The sequence below is a fragment of the Vipera ursinii genome, assembly GCF_947247035.1.
Source record: "Vipera ursinii genome assembly, chromosome: 6".
In the NCBI taxonomy this organism is placed as follows: Eukaryota; Metazoa; Chordata; class Lepidosauria; order Squamata; family Viperidae; genus Vipera; species Vipera ursinii.
This window is the reverse complement of record NC_139515.1, coordinates 83,015,174-83,040,298: the sequence shown is the minus strand read 5'-3', so window position 1 is coordinate 83,040,298 and position 25,125 is coordinate 83,015,174. Positions and strand designations below refer to the sequence as shown.

Genomic DNA, 25,125 nt, shown 5'->3' with positions numbered 1-25,125 from the left:
CCTTTTCGCTTTAGGCCTCCGCCGCCGTGTGCAAAAAAAAAAAGGCTCAATTTCAACTTCTCGCGGGGGAAAAAAACATCTTGCAAAGTTGGAATTGATTGAACTTTTTAGTCCCAGCCAGTCTGCCATTACCATCGCAGCCACACCCACACCCACCCAATGGGCCACGCCCACCCGGCACCTGACGATACGTAAGTGGGTTCTGGGTTGCAGTTTGGGCACTCGGTCTCTCAAAGGTTCGCCATCACTGTTCTAGAGCAAGGAGAGCAGAGAGGAGGAGAGAACAACGTAGGCAGGCTCAATTGCTCGGGAGGAGAGCGTCCCGGTCCACTTCACATGGCACACCTGGGGACTAAGATGTATGGAGACGCTGTGGGGTGGGGGCATTCGGCCGGAACAAAGGTGTTATCTGGAGATAGTGAATTGTGCCCTTGTCTAACCTGGACATTCTGAAATCCGGATTGGTTTCCCGCTTCACAACCACACAAGACATTTCTGAGTCTTTCCTTACGGACTGCAGGCAAGCCGAGAGTCTGTCCTTGGGTTATCTGTCTTGCCTGCATGTGTGTGCGTGGATTGAACTCTTGCCAGCTTATGTGGGAGCTTTTGGGGAGAACCTTTTGGGGGAGGGCCTTCTCTGTGGGCGCTCTGGCTTTGTGGAACCAGCTGCCGGTTGAGCTCCGGATGGCACCGGATCTCCGCTCCTTCCGGCGCGGGTTAAAGACCCATTTATTTGAACAAGCTGGCCTGGCCTGATGGGGAATCACTTAGGGTTTTTAATATTTATATATATATATTATTGTTTTTATTGTGGGCAATAATTTAATTCTTTTTTTAATTTTTGTACTTTTGTAGTTTTAAGATATGCCCTGTTCACTGCCCTGAGTCCTTCGGGAGAAGGGCGGTATAAAAATTTAATAAATAATAATAAATAAATAAATAATAACTTGGGCAGTGATTAAAGAACTGTTCCTTTGCCAGCTGACTGCTTTGCCTCCGTTTGGGGCCCTGGGTCCTCACACTGGGCTAGTCGGCTGGAAAGCCGGCAGCCCAGGTTCAAGATATGAGCGCCATGCAGTGAGGTGAGTGCCGGTCCTTGCCCCAGCTCCTGCCCACCTAGCAGTTGGAAAGCATGCAAGTAGATAAATAGGTACCACTTCAGTGGGAAGGTAAGAGTGTTCCCAGCATATAGTCATTACTTGCCTCAGCTCCTGCCCACCTAGCAGTTGGAAAGGACGCAAATGCAAGTAGGTAAATAGGTAGCAATTTGGTGGGAAAGTTACAGCGCGCCATGATGTCAGGCTGGCCACAGGAATATCTTTGGACAGTACTGGCTCAGTGGCCTTGAAACAGAGATGAGCACCTTTCCCTATAGTGAACAACCAATAGCGGAGTAAAAACCTCAGGGACTCTTGTCCTATCTCATAGGTGCCACGAGACCCAAGCCAAGAGTTGGTGACCGTGAATTGGCTTGTGGTCCTGCTACCGTGGACTGCAACCGTTTCCGTCTCGTTCCGCTAAGCAGCCTTGAATAAGGCAAAGACCGAGATATCGAGGCACGTCTGTAATTTTTTTCCAAGAGGTAAAAAAGCACCCTCCACGGTTCTGCAGGTTATTACGAATTTAACTGTTGGGTTATCTTTGCCTATTCTTTTATTTAAACTACTGCTTCAAAGCCGTAAGCTAGATAACTTTGATCTGGTTTCAAGACACAATGAGTCTGACAGGCTATAGCATCTCCTTAGGCAGAGGGGAAAGAACCTGAAAAGATTCAGTCAACTTTGCATTTCGGCTTCCTTTGACAGCCACTTTGGAGACTGGCACAGAATATGCAATCGTGATTTTTAACATGTTAAGAACACAGGTCAGAGGGGTGAAAAAAATAGCAGGAAGACACGATTAAAAAAAAAACTAACAAAGATGACATAAGAAAAATAGCATATATATATTTTATGTATAAAAATCTACAATACTTAACAATCTCCATGTCTATCTTCGCAGCTGCCACCATTCCGCTGCTAGCATCCAGTAAATTGTACAGCTTAACTTTCATTATCATTATTACAAATCACAAAGCCAAAGTTTAAACTTTGAGATCATGACATAATCACGTGGTTACTATACATACATTTCTAGACTGCAAGAAATGAAACTTGAAAAGTAAAAGACAAAGTATTATTTGTCAGTTTAGAACACGGTTAGGAAACAGGTAGTCTTGAAGGTATAGAGTGGCAAGTCCCATCATTCTGTCCCATTGGCTACAGTGGTTAGAACTCATGGGACCTGGAGTCCAATTGTCCTTTGGAGGAAACAAGTCACCTATTCCTTTAAGAACCTTTGCGTATATATATATATATATATATATATATATATATATATATATATATATATATATATATATATATATATATATATATATATATATAAAGGTGAATTCTCAAAATAATTTTAAAAATTGCAACTGATGTCCATCATGTAAGCTAAATGTTATTTCATTAAAAAAAAAAGGCCACACGACCACAATAATGCCATTCTGCAGCAAATGTAGGCACCAAAACAGTGTTTTGTTTAAGGCAGGTCTGTCCGACTCATAACTCAGAAAGCTCACATAGATCACAGGCCAGGATTGGTGGTTACAGTGTGGAAGGGATTGACAAACCTGTCAGCGGGGTTGCCTTGTGTGTGCAAAATTCAGGCTGAGTTTGGTGGGTCACAAATTTCACAAACCCGACGTAGTGTAGAGGGAGAACAATGCCGTTTGACCATGTTTGCCATTTGTGCAGTCAAGACAAAAATCTAAGCGTCTCCGTATCTTTTTGTTCAGCGTTTTTATCTTTGTGAGCGGGCCGGTGTACAACGTGGGGGATGGTTGTGCTGTTCAGAGTTGGATGACCCAGAATGACAATTTTTAGGTCTTTTCTACGTTAATGTTGGGTCTTTCTGGAGGCCTCCTGCTCTGTCGCTGCAAATTTTAAGGAGAAAGGAAAACATGACGGTCAGGTTGGACGGAGTAAGGCGTTGCTGAAGAAACCACAGTGGCAGGGTGTGCATATTGGACTGAGCTGCAAACTCTTGTCTCGCTGAAGCGCGGAAGAGGTGAAGTCCAGAGAAACGCTAGACGAAAAACGTATGAGTTATTATGGCAACTTTTTCTGGCCTTCAACTCCCAGAATTCCTCAGCCAGCCATGCTGTCAGGAGAATTCTGGGAGCCTTAAAATCGCCAAGTTTGGAGAGCCTTGATATGCTTGTGCCATGTCTGGAGAGCCTTGAGCTATATTATGGTTGTGAACCAAAGAAGGGGGGGGGGGCTACGAAGAAGACCACCCATTCCTTCACAAATAAAACGAAAATAGTTGCTGCACAAATAGAACTAACAAGGGTATCTGGAAACACGGGGGGGGGGGGGAGAGGGATAATGATCTTTGGGACCAGAAGTGGCTGCCCATCCATGCCATTCCCCAAAACCTGTGGGATTAAGATCTCTACATCTTTTTCCTGAACTACCTACTCCAGCTCTTTTTGCCCTGGGTGATAAAAACGTCAAAAAAAGTGAAAATTCCAAGATGCAGCAAATTGGCTGGCTTCCCACCAAGGATGAAGGAGCACTTCAGCGCTAGACTTTATACCTATAATCATCTTTTAAGGGCCTCGCACTCCAGCAGCACTAGCCCAATCAAGGGCATAAAAGTCTATGGCTCTCGAGGAGAAGAAGGTGTTCAAGCTTGTTACGGGAATGGACAAGGATGCTCAAAGAAGGGAAGAATGGGTGAAATTACAAAACAAGAGAAGAGAAACAGCTCTACATTTTGAGATCGCAACAAACCCCTGCTAGCCTAGGAAGCTTTGGTGCTCGTCAAATCAAGGCACTACAAGGTCAAATTGTTTAAGGTAAGGTAAAGGTTCCCCCGCACATGCGTGCTAGTCGTTTCCGACTCTAGGGGCTGGTGCTCATCTCCGTTACAAAGCCGAAGAGCCAGCGCTTGTCCGAGGACGTCTCCGTGGTCATGTGGCCGGCATGACTAGACGCCAAAGGCGCACGGAACGCTGTTACCTTCCCACCGTAGCGGTCCCTATTTTTCTACTTGCATTTTTACGTGCTTTCGAACTGCTAGGTTGGCAGAAGCTGGGACGAGTAACAGGCGCTCACTCTGTTACGCGGCACTCGGGATTCGACCCGCCAAACTGCCAATCTTCTGATCGACCAGCTCAGTGTCCTAACCCACTGAGCCACCGCGTCCCTATCAAATTGTTTATCTGAGCACAAAAGAACAGGCTGCGGAGAACACCTTGGGTCACTCAGTACCCGGAATCAGCTGACGCAACTTCCACTCGCCGAGCTCGAACCAATTCGTGGTTTCGTTTGTTTTTAAGGATAGCCATGAATTAGGTGGGTGCAAAATTGTAATTAACAGCCTGGCAAACCCGCAACGGAATACTGCATCCATCTCCTTGGACATCTTGTTTTACATGTTCTGTGTCGGGGGGGGGGGTTTCTCCGTAACTTGGCAACTTTTAAGATTTGTGGACTTCAACTCCCAAAATTCCCAGGGAATGAAAGTTGCCATGTTTGGAGAGCCCTGTTACAGAACAATAAGAAGAGACTGGACAGCCATTTGCCTGAAATGGTATAGGGTTTCCTGCCTGAGCAGGGGGTTGGACTAGATGACCTCCAAGGTCCCTTCCAACTTCTTCTTCTTAGTATTATTAGTTTCTCTGCTGTTTCCCTTTTGGCGAAGTAAAAGGCACCCAGTTTTGGATGAACTTGTCCACCGTGTCGCCAAAAGCACCCTGAAATCCAAGGTCAGCCTCGGCGCAAGCCTCCAAGACAATACTGCTAGCATATATGACAGAAAGGAACAAAAGTAACCGTGCCGTCACAGGTGTTCAATTGTGGAAATCAAGAACGCATTCAAAGGGGTCGGATCTCTTCGGTTTTTTTGATGGGAGATGGCTGTTTCAGGAAGGGTTGACTTGTCCTTAAAAAAAGACAACAACCACCTTTCTGGGGTGGAAAAGCAGAAGATCGGTTGCTCTTCTGCATGCTTCCTACGCAGCAGGTTGTGCGGTTTGTTTTAACAGGAGGCAGAGCAGCCTATTGTTAGTGTGCGGAACAGATTCGTGTGCCCCCTGCGGCTTGCAGCTTCATAGACGCATCGGGGGGGGGCATTTGTCCAGGGTCCAAGCCATACAGATACTATGTGCTCAACCAAACTAGCAAAACCTGGGATACAGATTGGGTTTGAACCAATGGAACGTGTGGTCAGTATCGGTCAACCCCATGGCAGAGGTGAAATCCCACTTGGAAAGGGGGAGAACAGTCCAGACCCATGTAAAACCAGAACAGGGGCTAGCGTGTTAACCCTGCGTACACTACAAATGCATAAATTGCATTCGCTGGACTTCGAATCCCCCCTAGCAGGACACACCCGGGACTCTCAAAATGGCAGCTACCGCACTGCACACAGCTGGCTTTGGAGCGGTCAAGCATGAAGGAGTCAGTCCAAAGGCCCCAATATCTGACAGCGTGCTACAATTCACATACAATCCTGGTTACACAAGCACCATTTATTGGCTATGTCAGAATGCCACTGATTTGGACGCAGAGGCCACCACACCCTTCTCTAGAGATGGTCTTCGGAGGACCCAATTTTTTTTCCCCCTCTTCTGCAGCTGCCGAGGCAGTGTGTTTAAAAAAAAAAAAAAGTCAAGACGTCCCCACCCCCACCCCCAATCCCTTTCTATGTAACGGATGACTTATAAATTAAATTAAGCAAAAATAATTTTTTTCTAAAAAAAAAAGTTAAATTAAAAAAGTACTTTGTGGGCCACGGTCCCCAGACATCCACGCTTCCGTTTTCAGACTCCGCACCTGCCCCCCCCCCCAGCCAAGGGTCTCCCGGGGTGGTGGTGGTTTTGAGTCCAAAAAAAAAGCAGCTGGCTCATGGGGGGGTGCTTTGCGAATTTTAGGCAACTGGGTCCGTTTCCGCCGAGGAAGCGACGGAACCAAACAACGGCCACGAGAGCCACGGGGAAGATATTGCTACGTTTATGAGATTCATTTTCCTCTGCTCATTTCTCAGGGTCGGCTTTTGTCAAAATTTCAACACGTTGCAAAGTAGTGTTATATGCTTTTCTACACGTAGTTTGAACTGTCCTGGGTAAAGAATACTCGTTTTAGGTCACTCTCGACCCAAAGCCTTTTAGGTGAGCGGAAGTGGAGTTTTTTTTTCTTCTTTTTTTCAAAGCAGCACTGATTCGTTCCTAGACAATCCATCGGCTTGGTGTCTGTAATGGCGGGCGGGGCCAGGGGAACTCGGATATTGGTAGGAGGGGGGGGAGAGTTCTCCTGAGGCTGTCCTGTATCCCAGAGGTCTGGTGGGAAGGTTTTGGTCTTCAAGAGGCTTCGGCTGAAATGCTGGATGTCTCTTCAAGTTAGCAAAGTGGCTTCGGCCACCATCCCCGCCCCAGGGTAGTCCATAGGCTCCCGGTCTGTACGTTAAAGGGGGATCCGACCATTTTTTATGATCGGGCAGATAATCTACTGGAGGAATTGCAGGATGGAGGCCTCTTGGTGCCCTGGGGCTGTTTGGGAAGATGTCATCTGGAAGAACCTCTATCCGACTAGAAGGAGTCACGATAAGGTTTTGGTGGAGGGCAGCGTAATTTCTAGGGGACTTCTCAGAGAGCATCTGACGAGTTTCCACCTCTGGTGGAAAATCAGGAATGTACAACTGGGTGGCGGAGCTGGTTCGTATCCCGTGATTGTACTGGGTGGCTATGAAGTTACCTACTTTGGTAATGTGCTTTGGAGAAAACCCTTGGTACACAGGTGGATTATTATAAGATGGTGGTGGTTGTCTCATGGGGGCGCCAACAACTGATCCGTCAGATTGGGACGAATATCTGGGGGCTCTTGGTTGAGAGCTGAAGGCATAAGTGTTGGATATTTTTGGTGGACTAGATCCATTCTCGATCTCTTTTCTGGAACTGTTGGAGAAAGCCGTGTTCCTTGGACTTGGCAGAAAAACTCTTTCTGTTGCCTGCTCCACGAGGTTCTCGTTCTCCGGGCCAGCTTCGGAAACGTTGTCGTACTGCGAGCCATTCGATCCACGCTTGCTTTCATCCACATCCCAAACCCTAACCTTTTGCTTGAGGTTGAAGAGCTGAGCTTCGTCGTCGGGAGCAGGCGCCGATCCTGCCCTGCCCTGCTTTGGCGATCTAGTCTTAAACTCCATGGTGATTTTCGTCGTTTTTTCAGTTATCTTAACATTGGAAGGTTTAATCCACCGTGGCACAAACTCTTTCCCTGTAGTTAATACTGCATTGGAGTTTTGGTTCGCAGCTGCGTTGGGTTTCTGCTTGGGATCAGCCTCTGTTTGCGTTTCAGGCTTTCCTCTGGGGTTCTCCCTGTCGTGCGTTGGCAACCCACTTTGTGCGTTTAGTGTTACCGGCTTTTGCTGATGTCTCAAAATAGGCTTCTTCTCCAGAGAATTTTTTCGTCTTTGGTGGTTTGGCGAGCTTTCTCGGCCTCTCTCTGCTCGTGTTATGGGTGGGCTTTCCCGGTTTCTCTTTGCCCGTGCTGTAGGTGAGTTTTCTGGGCCTCCCTCTCCATATCTTCTTGATGAGCCTTCTCGAGGCCCTTCTGCCGTCCTCTGGCTTGCCCGGGCCTCCTTCGGTACACCGTTGTTTTTTTGTCCGTTGACTAGATGGGTGAGATTCAGCATGGCAGGCTGACTGTCAGGTGGCATTTTCCCCAGCTTCTTCGGAAATTCATCCTCTTTACCTAGAAGACGGATAAAATTAGCAATTAATATGTCTGCCAATTAAACTGCTCTTACGCATCAGCTTTATACAGCCTCCAATCAGAGAGACTCAAGGCAGCTCGTAATTAAAAACTCAACAAATAAACACCTTCTTACCGTGAGCTCATAGACAGATTGGCCTGGTTTTTTTTAAATAATGCATTATAAGGTATCAAATAGATGAAAAGAAAAGAAGAATGCTGGAAGGTTTAGAGATAAACTCAACCCTCAGAGGTTAGAAGCTACCGTCGATTTCATGCTCAAATGCAAGCAACCTCCACCCTTCCCTGGATGGCAACAACTGCAGGCAGTATGTCTGATTATCAAAAAACTCATTCAAGCAAGCAAGGATTTTCTGGGAAATGCAATCCAACCTTGCATGATCCAAACTGTACCGACTGGGTGTTTTCTATTTAAGTGGACAAGTCTGGCTTTTTCGGAAACCCCAGCAAACCGAGGTCTTAATTTCAACAGATTGCTGAACCCCGTTTCTGAAACTTTGGCGTATTCAGCAATTACTTGTCAGATGGCAGGGGGAATTCTTCAGCCTGCTGTGAATTGTATAGATGTGCATCTTCTGACAGCCAGAGGGTTGAAACAGAATACTGGATGAACTGAACCATATTATATTTACGGGGGGAAATCACGATCAGTTTCAAATCTCTTGCTCTCCGAGAGCAGACTGCACAGCCAACTATTTTTTTTTTTGCCTTAAAAAAAATGGAAGTGGTGGACTTAATCATTACGCTTTCTCAGAATTGGGTGTGACCAAGTCCTGCCTCTGCTTAAAAACAACCACCTGCAGCCACGGTCCTTTCCCTGATTGCTAGCAGAAGAGCATCCCTCCCTCCCAAAATGTTGGCTGCATACCTTACGACAGAGGTCCCCAACCCCTGATCCATGGACTGGCACCAGGCTGCAGCATGCCAGCAACCAGTCCGCACAAACAAGCAAAGCCCCATCTGCAGGTTGCAGGCAGTACCCAAAACCACGCCCTCTCCTGTCCGCAGAAAACCCTCTCCCCACGGAACTGGTCCCTGGTACCCAAAAGGTTGGGGGCCTCTGTCTTACGAGATCCTTCTGAAGTTACCACCAAATTGTAACTTTCAATATAACGTAAGAGTAAATTATTAAAGACATGGTCATTTAACATTATTAAAGTCATCACGTTAGAAGACAGGCTTAAGAAACAGGAGGATCTGGACAGACTTGAACACTGGGCGCTATCTAACAAAATTAAATTCAGTGGTGAAAAAAGTAAGGTTCTACATTTAGGCAAGAAAAACCAAATGTACAGGTACAGTATAGGGGGTACCTTGCTTAGTAGTAGTAACTGTGAGAGGGATCTCGGAGTCCTAGTGGACAATCACTTAGATATGAGCCAGCCGTGTGCCGCAGCTGCCAAAAAAGCCAACACAGTGCTAGGCTGCATTAACAGAGGGATAGAATCAAGATCACGTGAAGTGTTAATACTACTTTACAATGCCTTGGTAAGGCCGCACCTGGAATACTGCATCCAGTTTTGGTCACCACGATGCAAAAAAGATGTTGAGACTCTAGAAATAGTACAGCGAAGAGCAATGAAGATGATTAGAGGTCTGGAGGCTAAAACATATAAGGAACGGTTGCTTGAATGGGGTATGTCTAGTTTAATGAAGAAAAGGTCTAGGGGGGACATGATAGCAGTGTTCCAATATCTCAGGGGCTGCCCCAAAGAAGAGGGAATCAAGCTATTCTCCAAAGTGCCCGAAGGCAGGACAAGAAGCAACGGATGGAAACTAGTCAAGGAGAGAAGCAACCTAGAACTAAGGAGAAACTTCCTGACAGTTAGAACAACTAACCAGTGGAACAACCTGCCTCCAGAGGTGGTGAATGCTCCAACACTGGAAGTTTTTAAGAAGAGACTGGACAGCCATTTGTCTGAAATGGTACAGGGTTTGCCTGAGCAGGGGTTTGGACTAGATGACCTCCAAGGTCCCTTCCAACTTTACTACTATTATGATTATGATTATTTTAAACAGATGGAAACGGACTGAAATCGGAGTTCATTTTTTATCCTGATCTTGCATTGGGAAGGACATGCCTGTCCAAGACCTAGTAGGGCCGTTCACTGGAAAAATGTCGCACATTTCTGCTTTGGAACTACAGTATTCAGCAGGGATCTCCTGTCACCAGATAGAACAAAATAGAATATTCCCTATTGGCCAAGTGTGATTAGACACAAAAGGAATTTGTTTCCAGCGCAGAAGCTCTCAGGATACATATAAACAACAAAATAACATAATCATAAGGTACCAACAGGAGAAGGGAGTAGGAAAGATGAGAAGGATAATGGTAGTGCAGTCCTACTACATGGGTAAATATCCTTAGACAAAAGACAGTGCTGTGGGAATCAGGTGTTCAGAACAGTGATGGCACAAGGGAAACAAGTCTCTCTGTGTCTAGTTCTTTTGACATACAGTATAAGGCCCTATAGCAGCATCCTGAGGGGAGAAATTGAAATTATAAAGACCTCCAGCTTGGAGACAGCTTGCCACCAAATGGAAGCTCTTAAGCCCACAATGGCCCTTTCACTTTCAGACATCTAGTAATGTGACAAACTTCCCTTTATGCAATCAGTCCTTTGACGACCCCCCCTCCAAACAAGCTAGGTGTTTGATCACTGAAGATGTCAGAGGTCTTAAACCTAAGACCTTTTGCAAGCCTGAAGCTATGGTCCTTTGCTAGTTGGCCAATTTGCAGAATTCCAAATTAAAACATCTGTGACAGTCAACAACTGCATAACCACATCCAGTCAAGGATGTGGGTAACCAGGGTTAAGACACACCTTGTCTTGTCTATATTTTGAGCCTGGCGTGTCAAAAATTCAGAAAATGCCTACTTTGACTCTGCTGGCATTTCACACACATATACACACAAACTCTCTCTCTCTCTCTCTCCCTCTCTCTCTCTCTCTCTCTCTCTCTCTCTCTCTCACACACACACACACACACACACACACACACACACACACACACACACAAAGAGGCCTCTCCTCTTCTTCAAACCCTCTGTAAATCGGGGTTTGGGGCCTCTGAAGCCTCAGAAAATCACATGAGAACACTTGCATGATTTTTGGATGCCTCAAAAGCTGTGTGAGAGCAAGGCACCCTTGTATGACTTCCAAAGACTTCAGGTGTCGCCAATAATGGCATGATGTGTCACAGGTGTGGTGTGCATGTCATAGGTTCACCATCATCAATCTATATATTTATTGGGGAGCCCACAAGAATACCTGTGTGCCTCTCACACTTGCAACTTAAACCCACCCATTACCCTTCACCCCTATTTCTATCCAGGTTATCTACACTTTTTAGGTTCCAACAACATCAACAACACTTCATCACACAGTCACTCCAATTCTTCTCCTTTTTAAAAATTTGAGTCAGTGCATGCTTTCCCAAGAAAAGCATTGAAATGTTCCCAGGTTGACTGATAAGGCAGCTTTTATTCTTTCTTTTTTTTTTAGCACACTTAAGGTCTCTTAATTACCATTAAGCTTTCAAGCCATCCAAGGGAAAATACGACAGACATCGTTATCAAATTCTTTCTTGCTTTGAAGATTATTTTCTGTAACATCTCTCCCTCACATGCCAGAGCAAGGGAAAGTGCATTATTAGCTCCGGTGTGCACGATTCAAAGCTGTTTAGATGTTAGATTGAAAGCTCACACCTGAGTTTTGAACACTGAAAAGGGCAGGGAAGATCTAAGACAGAATAACCTTGAACTACACTGCCAGTTCTCCAATTAAGAAGCTGGTGTTGTAATTGAAGTATTAACCATGTATTAACAGCCCAAATCACAACTGTTGCCTGGGAAGATCAAAGCCTGTGCACGCAAGGGGGCTTGTGAGTTTCTATCGGGTGGACAAAATAATTGGACAGATATAGCACAGCCCACAAAGGCAGACTTAGAGAAGGGCTCCACACACACACACACACACACACACACACACACACACACACACACACACAGAGAAAAAACACAGTTTAAGATTCTCATGGAACTTGCAATGTTACAGATCCCATTGATTAGGGACAGTCATCTGGTGGGACCATGAAAAACAGCCTTCCTGGGGGTGGCCCCTTATGAAACATCACTCCTCTCAAAGGTACACCTGGCCCCCACCCTGCTGCTTTTCTGAAAGACTTTAAAAAGTGGCTTTGTCAGCACACCTGGGGACCCCAAATGGAGACGGAGCTGACCAAGTTGCTGGTTTGATTTGTTTTGTGTTGCTGCAATGGGGTGTGGTGGTTTTTTTAAAAATGAGTTTCACTATATGGTGGGTTTTTAAATTTTTTTGTAAACTGCCCAGCGTCATCTATGTGTGGCTTGGGCGGCTATATAAATTTGCTTAATAAATACAGATGGTCCTCGACTTACAACGATTTGTGTAGTGGTTGTTCAAAGTTTTACAATCCCGCTGAAAAAGAAATGACTGACGGCCGTTTTTCACACGACTGTTGCAGCATTCCCCATGGTCATGTAAATCCAAATTCAGATGGTTGGCAACTGACTCATATTTATGACGGTTGCAGTCTTGCGGGGTCTTCTGATCATCGCCTTTTGCAACCTTCGGACAAGCAAAGTCAATGGGGAAGCCAGATTCACTTAACAACCGTGTGACAAACTTAACAACTGCAGCTGTTAACCTCGCTTAGCAAAAGAAATTTGGGGCTCAATTTTAGCCACAAGTCGGGGATTACCAGCAACATACTTCAACCCAACCAGGCTCGAACGTCAAAAGAGATAAGTCTGCGAAGGTTGTTGATATTCCAAACTTTGCACACACATAAACAAACCATCGAAAGGCTCGTTTGGCTCAAATGCACAACCATTGTCTTTTGCGACTTTCCCCCCCTCTTACGACTTGCTTTCTGTCAAGGCCTCTTAAAAACAGGGCAAACACACAACTGGACCCTTGTGAGGAGGAGGAAAGAAAGAGAAGGCTGGACAAAAAGGGCTGGTTAATTAAAAGAGTGAAGTCGCCGTTCTTTTTCTGCTTCTCAGCATCCGAGCTGTCACTGCTGCTGGTTCTACGCCACTTGGCCGTCTCTTGCGGCTGCTGCAAGGGCTGAATTCTGCGGATCTCGGTTTGTTGTTAGAAGTGAACTAGTGAAAGAAAAAAGACAAGCTCTCTGGGGCGTTCTGCACTGTGGGCTCTGCGACTGGCAGCCCGGTTGCCTCCTCTCCGACACTTGACAGAGACGGTTTGAAATGCAACTCCCTTGAAATCGGGGTGGTGTGTGTGTGTGTGTGTGTGTGTGTGTGTGTGTGTGTGTGTGGGAGGGGGGAGAGCTTCCTTCCATGACAATATGTTTACAGCCACGGAGAAAAGCCAAGTTCCCATTATGCATTTTGCACAAAAGGCAAGTGCCCCAATTTGCAACCCCGTAATTACAGTGGGACGGCTAGGAACAATACAAAAATGACACTAGTGCTCATAAGGCATTGTCTTCCTTTTTAAAACCAGCGACAGGCTTCAGCTCAGGATAAAACAAAACAGCCAGGACCTTGAAAGCTGTAGGAATTTCTGCTCAGCTGAGCTGGAAAGAAACCTGGTATGGTGAGGTTTCTACAGGCAACCATGGGGGTTTCGTGATACTCTGCAATTGTTGAAGGATGATTTTTTTTTTAACCCGTCTTCTACAATGCCCAAAGAAGCCTCAAAGATGTAAGACAGGTAGTCCTCGACTTAACGACCGCAACTGAGCCAGGAATCGTGGTTGTAAATCGTGAGGTTCATTAAGCAGTTCGTCACGTAAATGATAGGGCTTTATGACTTTTTTTGGTACGGCAGCCGTTAAGCGAATCACCATGGTCATTAAGTGAATCCAGTCATTAAGCAAACGCCACAGTTGTTAAGCAAACCCACGAGTGTATATGTATATATATATATATATATATATATATATATATATATATATATATATATATATATATATATATGGATCCTTGGTTTTTCGGGTTTTTCCCGGCATAGAACTAAAGGTGTAGGCGCAACGTTTCGACGGAATCCCATCCGTCATCATCAGGCTTTAGCTTCCTTCTTCTGGGAGCAATCTCCCAGAAGAAGGAAGCTAAAGCCTGATGATGACAGATGGGATTCCGTCGAAACGTTGCGCCTACACCTTTAGTTCTATGCCGGGAAAAACCCGAAAAACCAAGGATCCACATACAGGAACCCGCGAAAACCTCAGAAAACATATATATATATATATATATATATATATATATATATATATATATATATATATATATATATATATATATATATATATATATATATATATATATATATATATATATATATATATATATTGGTAGTAAATGCTGGTTTGCTGGCAAAAAAAGTCCTAAACCATGGTTACGTAACGATGGGACATTGCAAATAGCCATCAATGCAGTCCCATTGTCGAGCACCCAAAATGCAATGTGACTGGGGATGCTTCCAATCCTGGTTGCAAGTACCTTTTGGGGGGGGGGGTGTTTACATCGTAACTTTGAATGGTTGCTAAGCAACCAGTTGTAAGTCAAGAACTATCTGTGCATGCAGTTGCAGGTTGCTACCTTAGTTTGTCACATTATAGACATGCTGTCCAAACGTGCATGATGCCCATGCGTGAATAATGTATATAATACAAGGGCAAATGGGGTTTGGGGAAGGGCTCCCAAAACAGTGTTTCTCAAGTTTGGCGACTTTAAGACACATGGACTTCAACTCCCAGAATTCCCCAGCCAGCAATGCTAGCTGGAGAATTCTGGGAGTTGACGTCCGTGGGTCTTAAAAGTTGCAAAACTTGAAAAATGCTCGAAGGATAAATCACTGGTCCCTCCCACTCCAGTGACATCACCCAGTCTTCCTACGGTCTTCCATAATCAGATTCTCATTCTTGTGCAAGAGGTCCCTTCTTCCATAACAAGAAAGTCAGCCGCCTAAGGGCAGGGGTAGGCAACCTTGGCTCTTTTATGACTGGTGGACTTCAACTCCCAGAATTCCTGAGCCAGCATGGCTCAGCTTGGAAACCTCTCCCTTTTCCCTCAGCATGGCTGGCTCAGGAATTCTGGGAGTTGAAGTCCACAGGTCATGAGGGGGCCATAGTTGCCCCATGCTGGCTCAGGAATTCTGGGAGTTGAAGTCCACGAGTCATAAAAGAGCCAAGGTTGCTACCCCTGGCCTAGGCCTAGGCCGCTTTATGACTTGTGGACTTCAACTCCCAGAATTCCTGAGCCAGCCACGCTGAGGGGAAAGGGAGAGGTTTCCAAGCTGAGCCATGCTGGCTCAGGAATTCTGGGAGTTGAAGTCCACCAGTCATAAAAGAGCCAAGGTTGCCTACCCCTGACCTAGGCTTATAAGATCTAACTTTGCTCCCTACAGGCTGCCTCAAGAACCGATTACTGAAAAATGGGATATGCTGAAACTCTCCTGTGCATGTCCATAATTCTCACTGATGCAACATGGCCCCCAATGGCGCCATTCTTAGATACCTGTCTTTATGTACGGTTCAGTTTGTGGCGTGAAAATAACCAAGAATTAAGAATTTATCCAATTTTTTCCTAGCGAGGAGGAATGAAACTACAGACAAGGTAAACCACAACTCATGCTGGTTAGTAAATAAAATCAATCCTTGTTCCAAGTGCAATCACCCCAAATGTTACACAGATGGTAAAGAATGGAATACCAGGAGACACTGGGAGGATAGTAGCGGACAGGAAGACCACGATAACGGGTGCTGGCAAGGGAAAAAAAGAAAGCAATTCAGGAAAGAAAGGAAAAAAACAGCTTCACTGTAGTGTCAACAAAAGCCTCAATTACCATCATTGGCCAGCAAGAAACAAACAAACCACCTTTCAGAGTTGAACCCTTCCAAACCAAACGAAGTGAAGCATACAAAGTGAGCCAAAGCACACAAGGTATAAAAAGTGGGTGGAAATTGCCCCCAAACACAAAAGCCTTCTGTGGGACGGAAGTTGCTGCTACGCTCATTTGTGACACGGGGAGTCCTCAACTTATGACCGTTTAACAACTGGTCGGAGTTAAGAGGGTGCTGAAAAAAACGACTTGCGACAGTCCTTGCAACTTAGGGCAGGGGTAGGCAACCTTGGCTCTTTTATGACTCGTGGACTTCAACTCCCAGAATTCCTGAGCCAGCCATGCTGAGGGGAAAGGGAGAGGTTTCCAAGCTGAGCCATGCTGGCTCAGGAATTCTGGGAGTTGAAGTCCAGGAGTCATAAAAGAGCCAAGGTTGCCTACCCATGGCCTAGGCCTAGGCCGCTTTATGACTGGTGGACTTCAACTCCCAGAATTCCTGAGCCAGCCATGCTGAGTAAAAAGGGAGAGGTTTCCAAGCTGAGCCATGCTGGCTCAGGAATTCTGGGAGCTGAAGTCCACAAGTCATAAAAGAGCCAAGTTTGCCTACCCCTGACTTCGGGAGTACTGCAGCGTCCCCATGGTCATGGGATCAAACGTCAAGTACGTGGCAACCGGCAGATATTTATGATAGTTTGAGCAACGTGTGATTGCCATTTGCAACTTTCCCAGCTGGCTTCTGACAAGCAAAGTCAGAATGGGGGGAAGCCAGATTCACTCAGTGACCATGGGGGGGGGGAGAGATTATAAAATTGGACACGGATCACTCAATGGCCACATCACTTAGCCACAAAAGTTTCGGTCCCAATTATGGTTTTAAGTCAAGGGCTACCTGTATTTCAGATTCCCCAGGAATATCATCGGGCTATGTGGAGAAACGGTCTACAAACACAAGGATGGCGTGCTTTCCCATTGGGATTGGTTCCGGAAGTGCTGTTCTTCTCCACAGGCAGTTAAGACATGGGGAGACCCTTGGAGGCTGCCCAGGTCAGTTCTCCGCTCGGTACAATAAATATGGGGCTGCTGCATCCAAAACAGATGGGACATCTAACTCAGGACTGTCTCTACAGCAAACCAACGTATTTGCTTCTCTTCCCTCAACACCTGAGCTTGATGCACCAAAAAGTTTAATTCATTGCTCTAATTTGTCTTACCGGGATTAAAATCACAATCGGGACCAGAATTTCCACTGCTAAGCAAAGGGGTTCTTAAGTGGGGTTGTACCCGATTTTGCAACCTTTTTTGCTCAGGTTGTTTAATCGCTGCAGTTGTTAAGTAAATCAGGAAACTGTTAAACCAATCTGGCTCACACACACCCCCGCCAGGGACTTTGCTTGGCAAAAGCCAGCTGGGAAGGTTACAAACGGCCGTTCGCATGTCCCTGGGGACGCTGCAAATGTCGAAAATACATACTGGTTGCCAAGAGGCCAGATGTTGATAACGGGACTGTGGGGCTGCCGAGACAGTTCTGAGGAAAGGCTTGGTCGTAAGTCACTTTTTACAACTGCTGCCGTTAAGTTTGAGCGGTCGCTAAACGAATGGTTGCAAGTTAAGGACTACTATAGTTCAAGAGAATTATCTGAGTCTTAAACCAACATTTTAGAGCAAGCATTATTGCAGTTGACTCTTTTTTTGTGGGGGGGAATGCTTTTTTTAAAATAAAAAAATAAAAAAAACACCTAGTCCTTGTTTCTCAAGTTGCTTCGATTTGAACAACAGGCTGGGCCGAAGCGAAGGAAACCAAAGGAGCATAGACTCTCCTTCCCTGGGCGGTTTTGGAATTCGATTTGAAGAAACGTTCCTGAATTATTCTTGATCTTTGTCACCACCCAGTGGAAATCCATCTGAACTGCAAAACGGCTGAGGTTAATTGTGCCAAGACAATCCGTGGGTTTGAATAGAAGCCACAGGACTTTTTAGCGCTGGATTTCATTCACAGCCTCGGCCTCATTTCAGAAGGCCGAATGCTTTAGAAATGATGCCATGGGCAAGAATATACGTGAGTAGAATTAACTTCGTGTCTGTAACTTGTCAATCCAATTATCTTTTTTTTTTTTAAAAAAAAATTAAAATGTAATCGTGATATTAGTGAAAAGCAAACTATGCCATTCGTGTGACTTAAACTGTACTGAAAATGGAATTTTAGTTTTTCCTGGGTGTCCACGACACCGAGCAGATCAGGGCAGTCAGTGATGTGGAAAACAAAGAAACATCACAACATAACATTAAAATAGAATCCGCTAGATAGAAGGAAGACTTTATCTTCACAACAGTCAAGTGTGTGTTCAGATAAATCTTGAGTCTGTCTCTAAAACTAAACTGCTTCTGCTTCTCTTTCTCCTTCTTTGGGTTCTTTTCATCACAAAAGGAATGTGGAAGTCCTAGCTTGTAAAATGTGTCTATGCAATCATGCTGTTTATTTGAGTTTAAAATGTTGATTGTGCCTGCCATGTTTTGGAAACTCCTCAACTCAGTAAAAGAAAGACAATGAAAGGAAATAAATAAATAACGGTATCGACATTTCTGGGAAAACAATAAGCAATTAAATGCTGCATGCATCTACGACAATTCTAGTGGTAGTTAGGGAAGTGGGTAGTTAGTTATGGTTTGCTCTTCTAAAAACACAGCAAGAAATACAACAGCACAAATCACATAGCTCAAAACACCCAGAGAAGCAAAGATGCCACATCAACCTCCAATTTCAACCCACTGGGAGCACTCCAAAAATCAGAAAGAAACCCATCCGTGTTTGAGGATTAGTCGGTTAACTGAATTTAAATGCAAAGCAAAGAAAAATAGGTACGTGTGTGTTCTCCAAACGTATAAATGAAAAATCCCGTATTCATCTGGAAAGGAAAAACATAAGGAAGTCTAAGGAAAGGCTTAGAACAAAAGAAAAAGCACGGGCTGAACTGAGGACGTTACAGATTCGTCTCTTTAAAAACCTGACTGCTTTGCAATCAGACATTTGATTTAACAAATGCAGGAATATCAGCAGAGAGAAATAAAGTTAGGAGTCACATACTGAATTTGTAGAGAAAGCTGAAAGAACAAAGGAAACACACGCATTGAACAAGTTTTGATGTCACGTTCCAACATCCCAAGAGATGTGTCCCCCTTTTAAAAACATTTGGGAGAAAAGAATCACCATCACTTGAGTGTCCTTGTTGAGCGCTGATTCCCTTGTAACAGAAGAAGTGGGGACAAAGGACTGCTTCTCCAAAGGCTGGTTGGTTCCCCTTTCAATCTGTGCAGCACCGACGTTTTAATGTCGAAATGACAACTGCTCACAAAAGTTCTTGCCCTGGTGAAAGCTGCAGTTAGCTGCAGTGTGCAAACTCTTAAGGAACCCACAGGTCCCAGTTTTGCCTATTCAAATACAGCTGAGCTGTTGGACTAAGTTTTCTTCATTTCCTTAGCTTTTCTCTATTCTTTTACAATAGCTAATTGTCTCTCTACTAGTCTCTTGAATGGTTCTGCTCAAGTCTAAGGCTGTCAAATGCCTTGGATATATTAAATTAAACTCAATGGTATGTAAGAACAGGGTGCGACTTCCTGTTTCACCAAAAGACCAAGATCCTTCAGCCACCAACAGCAATGCTTTCCTACTGTCACTCCCTGGAGATTTAAAGGTGCTGGTGATGACCTATAAAGCCCTAAATGGCTTGGGTCCGGGATATATGAGGGAACACCTACTGCTGACATAAAGCTCCCTTCGTCCTGTGCGCTCCCACAGGGAGGGCCTTCTCAGGGTGCCGCCGGTAAAAGATTGCCGGCGGACAATACCCAGGGGGTATTGTCCGCCGGCAATGCCCCTGACCTTCTCTGTGGGTGCGCCGGCCCTTTGGAACCAGCTACCTGTAGAGCTTAGGACTGCCCCTGACCTTCACTCATTCCGCCGGGACCTGAAGACCTGGCTCTTCGAGCTTTCTGGCCTGGACTGAGAGAATTAACCGGGGTTTTAATTGTATTTTAATTGTAATTGGGGTTTTTAGTTCAAGGTTAGTTTAATCATTTTAATTGTTTTTAATTTTTGTAATTTGTTGTATTGTTTTTAAAAACCTTGTGAACCGCCCTGAGTCCTACGGGAGAAGGGCGGTATATAAGTCTAAAATTTAAAAAAAATGTCCCTTTTCGAAGACCAGGAATCCCCCTTTTAAAAAAAAAAAGCTAACAAGTTCTACCTGCCGAAGCAAAGGTTACCAATTTATGTCACAGGTGTTTGGTGCATATTTAAGAAGCTCTTCATTTGCCTTTGTTCTTAAGAGATGAAATTTGGTTGGTGCAGGGAAACGAAGGGGAAAGAACAAAAGCTCTCAATAGGAAACATATCACGAGGGTGCCACATTACAAGGTTCCTCTTTAAAACACTCATTTATGAAAAAATAACCAGAGATCTATTAAAGGGTTTAAGGAATATCAAGGTGGTGGGGAAGAGACATAAGGCCATCTGAATGTCTCCAGCAGTTTTCTATGTCTTGAAATATGTTTCACAAAGAGATATTATTTCTTCTTGAAATGTATCTCAAGATATACTTGAATTAATTAAAACGATTTTCAGGAATGGTATTAAGGCAGGGGTATCCAATGTTGGCAACTCTAAGACTTGTAGACTTCAACTTCCAGAATTCCTCAGCCAGCATATGGCTGGCTGGCTGGCTGGCTGGGGAACGACTGGCTGGATAATTCTGAGAGTTGAAGTCCACAAGTCTTAAAAGTAGCCAAGCTTGGACACCCTTAGTACGAAGGTCTACCTTCCAATCTTGTTACTCTATCTATGTTCTATATCAGGCTGCAATCAGGCCATTAATGAACTTTAAGGCCATGGTGACACAGGTGACAACAAATACCTTGTCTTTTTTTTAAAAAAAAGTGTCTTTTCATTTTAAAAAAATTAGCCTTTTTTTCTGAATGCCACCATTTTCCTCTGCTAGAAATGGGACACTGGGGATGTATGTCTTCTCCTACAAGCCAGATGCTATATAGCAGGGGAGGGGGAGGTGTCCAATGCTAGCTGGGGAATTCTGGGAGTTGAAGTTTACAGGTCTTAAAGTTGCCAAGGTAGGAAACCTCTGCTTTAAACTGAACACTTTCTTCCCACCCACAAAGAGCAAATCCTCAGCAAACCAAGGATGACGCTCTTCCATTTCATTCTAAAGGAGAGCTTAAAAAGGATAAAGTATACCCAACCAATTCCCTTCCAGATGGGGGTTTAGGTCCAACCCCCCAGCCCCACAACACTGCATAAACCAGTTCTCTTTTTGGATAAGAGACCAGAGTCTGCCCAGGCAGCTTCTGAAGCTCAAAGCATCCTAAACAACCACACCAGATGGAGAATTCTACCAAGCTTAATTAACTTCCAGATATGTTCTGATGGGAGGGACCCGGAGTACAAGAAAAAAATTGAGGTTGGCAAGCTCTTCTCAAAAGAATTTCCTTCCCAGAACACCGAATGACAGATTAAGCGAAAGAGGAGAAAGGATTTGGGGCTAGCTTTGCATTGTAGTTCTTAGGTTGGAGTTCGGGTTTGTTCAGAAGCAAATATTGCTATGTTGCAAGGGGATTATTCACTGGCAAAGTGTCTAAGAAAATCCTGTAAAAGCAGCATTTCCCCACACTGAGTTAATTGGTTTTGCTACTTAACGGAGAATATCACAATATGAAGGGAAAAAGAGAGAGAAATCAAACTGAAGTCATTCCCCCAGGTATTGTGTGTCCTGGTGAGGTAGGGCTTTGAGTATATCCAAGCATTATCTGTTTGTTGCCAAAGGGATGTACTGGACTACAATTCTCAGAGTTTGCAACCAGCATGGGTCTCGGTGCTGTTTCAATTCATGTTTCAGAGATGGAATGTTTGGTCTTGTTTCATGGTTGCCCATGCTTCAAATATGGAAGGCGCCAAGGGGAGAACATCTGGAGCCTTCCATATTAGACTGGAAGCCTGCAGACCAAGAGTTCACCTTGTCCCTTTGTGTTCAGGTAAATCCCTTCACTAAAGAAGAAGGTGTTGTGTGACTGTTAAGTAGAAGAAGAGATTCTGACAAGAAGACTGGGCCACGCCATTCCTAAATAGGGTGCATCAATATATCAATTTTCCAAACATATAAACTCAAGAGAAAAAGTGGAAGAGGTATATGAGAACGAACACACACACACACACCAATAAAGCAGAATATTTGTAGCTCAGGGTTGAAATGAGAGGTCCTTGGTGCTTTCTGAGCTTGGTTGTTTTCTTGCAGACATTTCATTACCCAAACTAGGTAACACCATCAGTGCTCATCAATTATGGGTCATCAGAAAATCCTATTTTTTTCTGAATAATGCTTGAAACCAGAGGACAGCTAGTCTAAGTTCTTTTCTGCTTATTCACTTAGGAATGTGGATGTCTCTCCACTTTCTTTTAATTCATCTCGGTTGGTGGACTTTTAAGAGGGAGGGACCTCATGCTCCAACTGCACGTAATGGACTGGAGCCCAACTGCATTTCTCTCCTGCCATTCAAACTAGTCGTAGGCACGAACCTTGGATGGCATGTCTGTATTCCAAAGGCAATGGAAGGATGGAGAAAAATAATAACTAGGTTGTGTTGAGGGGGGAAAGATGAACAGGAAAAACTGAGAAGGGGGGTTAAATGGAAGCAAGTGCGAAATCAGAAAGCAAATGAAGAGAAGGGTCAAAAGGTCTGAATTGCCTGTCTTCACTCCAGGAAACATGTTTTGCAGGTCCCGAGAAGCCTAACAGTGTTTATATTTGCTATTAATGATACTCGAGGCATGCTAGAACATGCCATTATAGCACAGTTTGCTATAATCTCCAGATTTAAAATTCTAATTTTAAAAGGGAAGGAAAGGACAGCTGCAGCAAAGACTTGAGGGTAAGAAAACTGGGTTCTTACACAGGTTGGCAAATAGATACCATTATTATTATTATTATTATTATTATTATTATTATTATTATTGTTGTTGTTGTTGTTGTTGTTGTTGTTGTTGTTGTTATTGTTATAAGCCGCCCTGAGTCTTCGGAGAAGGGCGGGATATAAATGGAATTAAAATAAAAAATAAAAATTATTATAAAATAATAAAATTATTATTTTTTTAAAAAGGTAACTGAAAAATCTGGGAAAACGCTGAAAAGGCCAGCGGCCATCACCATGGGGCTCCAAACTGGGATTGATGTCTTTTTGATATTCTTAAAATACGCACCGCACCTTCAACAGTAACCACAACGGGGTGTAAACTGATGGTAGTAAAGCTAGAGATCTATGGAGATTTTGTCATCCAGGACATAAGTTGTCCCAAAGGTGCTTTAAAAAAAAAAAAGCTGGATCGCTTTTTGCGGAAGAAGAAGATGTTTCACTTCTCTTACAAGAAGCTTCATCCATTTGTCACCGGATGGTGGGGAGTTGGAAGGATAGGTACTGACGGTTGAGACTGGATGGTGGGGGCATGGAAGCATAGGATTGGGGGGGGGGGTTGGAAGAATTGCATTTTTTTGCAGTCACGTGGTCATTAGACAGAGGGGGAAGAATAAGACACCACCACTATCTCCTATTTACAATCTTCCAAGAAGAATCCAAACCCATCTGCACCCTGATTCTGATGATCCTTGGTGGAGCAGTGTATGTTCCTCAAAATAAACAAGCTCAGAGGGGAACTCAAAAAGAAGCTGACGTTAAACCCGGCGGCCATTTTGACCAAAAAGACAGAACTCGTGTCTCTTTGCTTCCTTTTCTCCTCCTTTCTGGTATAAGTCGGATAGATTTCCCACTGCAGATGTTAATTATTTAACAGTCAACAGTCTACGGCTTGTCAGGAGCTTTATGTATTTCCAAGTGGGGAAACTGCAGAGGATTCCTGAACTGTTGAAGGCTAAAATATTCAGTAAAATGCTGTAAAAGAATACATATTGTTTAAGTAACACCAGCTGCCTGCAATTAGTGCAGGTTTGAGTCCCACCAGGCTCAAGGTTGACTCAGCCTTCCATCCTTCCGAGGTAGATAAAATGAGGACCCAGATTGTTGGGGGCAATAAGCTGACTTTGTAATAATGCCGCTTGGGGGTGTGTGTGAAAGCCCTAATAAGCAGGCATATACATAGAATGAAGGCTACTGCTAAGCACATTGGTTTGTGCTTAGATTGTAAGCCGCCCTGAGTCTTTGGAGAAGGGCGGGATATAAATGGGATTAAAATAAATAAAATAAAAATAAAATAAACAAATAAACCCCCAAGGGGCCTCAAGAGCTCTCAGAGAAAGTGCTAATGACCAGAGGACTACAAAGAAATACAATCCTTTCATCCCCCCCCCACCATCCAGTCACAACTGATGAAGCTTCTTCTTCCTCAAAAAACAGTCCAGTTGCCTTTTGGGGGTGGGGGGGGGAGGGAAGCACCTTTTAGATAATAAAAATAGAGTCTTCAGGTTTTCAACAAACTGACACTGGAGGGGAAAAAAGGTGCAGTGCCAGAACTACACGGGGGTGGAAAACAACCTAAAATCGATCTATAAATCCATAAAAGAGAATATTTGCGGCTCAGGGTTGAAATGAGGGGTCCTTGGTGCTCTCTGAGCTTATTTTTCTTACAGACATTTCATCACCCAAACTAAGTAACATCCATCAGAAACTGGAAACGTCTGCAAGAAAACCACCAAGCTCAGAGAGCACCAAGGACCCCTCAAAATAAATCGGCACGGAGCATCAAACCTCCTCCCCATCTTTCAGAAGAAATATTTGCACCCGACGTGTTTTTGGTTTTTTTTACTTGCTTGCCTTGGCCCCAATGCCGATAGGCTTTCTCTTGAAGGGTTCGCTCTTGGTGAAGAACTGAAGCAGAACATTCAATTCCCTTTCCCACCTTCTTCATTTAACGCCAGAGAAACCTCCCTGGGAAGGCAGGATTTGCTAAATAAACAAGGAGGGAATTGGGGAGTCGCTCTGCTCTTTCTGCAAAGCCTGCCACAATTGGCAAAGAGGATCTCCACTATTTCCCCATCGCGGGTGAAAATGCCTTTCCAGAGCCCGTTGCCTAGAAATTAACCCTAACCCTTCCTTTCTAATTAAAAGGATGCAAAGCTGCCTTCAGAATGTGCCAAGGTCCGTGCCAAAAGGTAAGGCCGTTTGCAGGAAACAGATGACTCCTAAGAAGCAAGTGATTAGGCATTCAGACATTTTATTTATCTTTACTCATGCCTTGGGTTGGTGAGTAGACATGTTGGGGGGGAAAAAAATGGGGGGAATGCTGCTTTCCCCCCCCCCCGCCTTTTTCCCCTCCCATTTTGACAGTTTCTGAATTTTTCCTGACAAATTAAAAAAACGAAAAGAGGTATAAATTACTAGGGTGCAGAGAAGCATCTGATTTACAGTTGACACTATTCCCTCCAAATTAGGAAATAAATGAACATGCGATGTCACAATAA

The 25,125-nt window shown here is 44.4% G+C and overlaps 1 protein-coding gene across 2 annotated transcripts in view; it reads right to left on the bottom strand.

Annotated features, from left to right (window-relative positions):
* Positions 1-4,923: 4,923 nt before the first annotated feature.
* The window catches only part of USP6NL (USP6 N-terminal like), a 126,863-nt gene continuing 106,661 nt past the window's right edge, over positions 4,924-25,125 (bottom strand). For both annotated transcript variants that reach the window (XM_083366099.1, XM_083366100.1), the window contains exon 15: positions 4,924-7,784. In XM_083366099.1, coding sequence (XP_083222225.1) covers positions 6,241-7,784 — 1,544 coding nt within the window. In that variant the 3' untranslated portion in view covers positions 4,924-6,240. The remainder of the gene's footprint in view (positions 7,785-25,125) is intronic.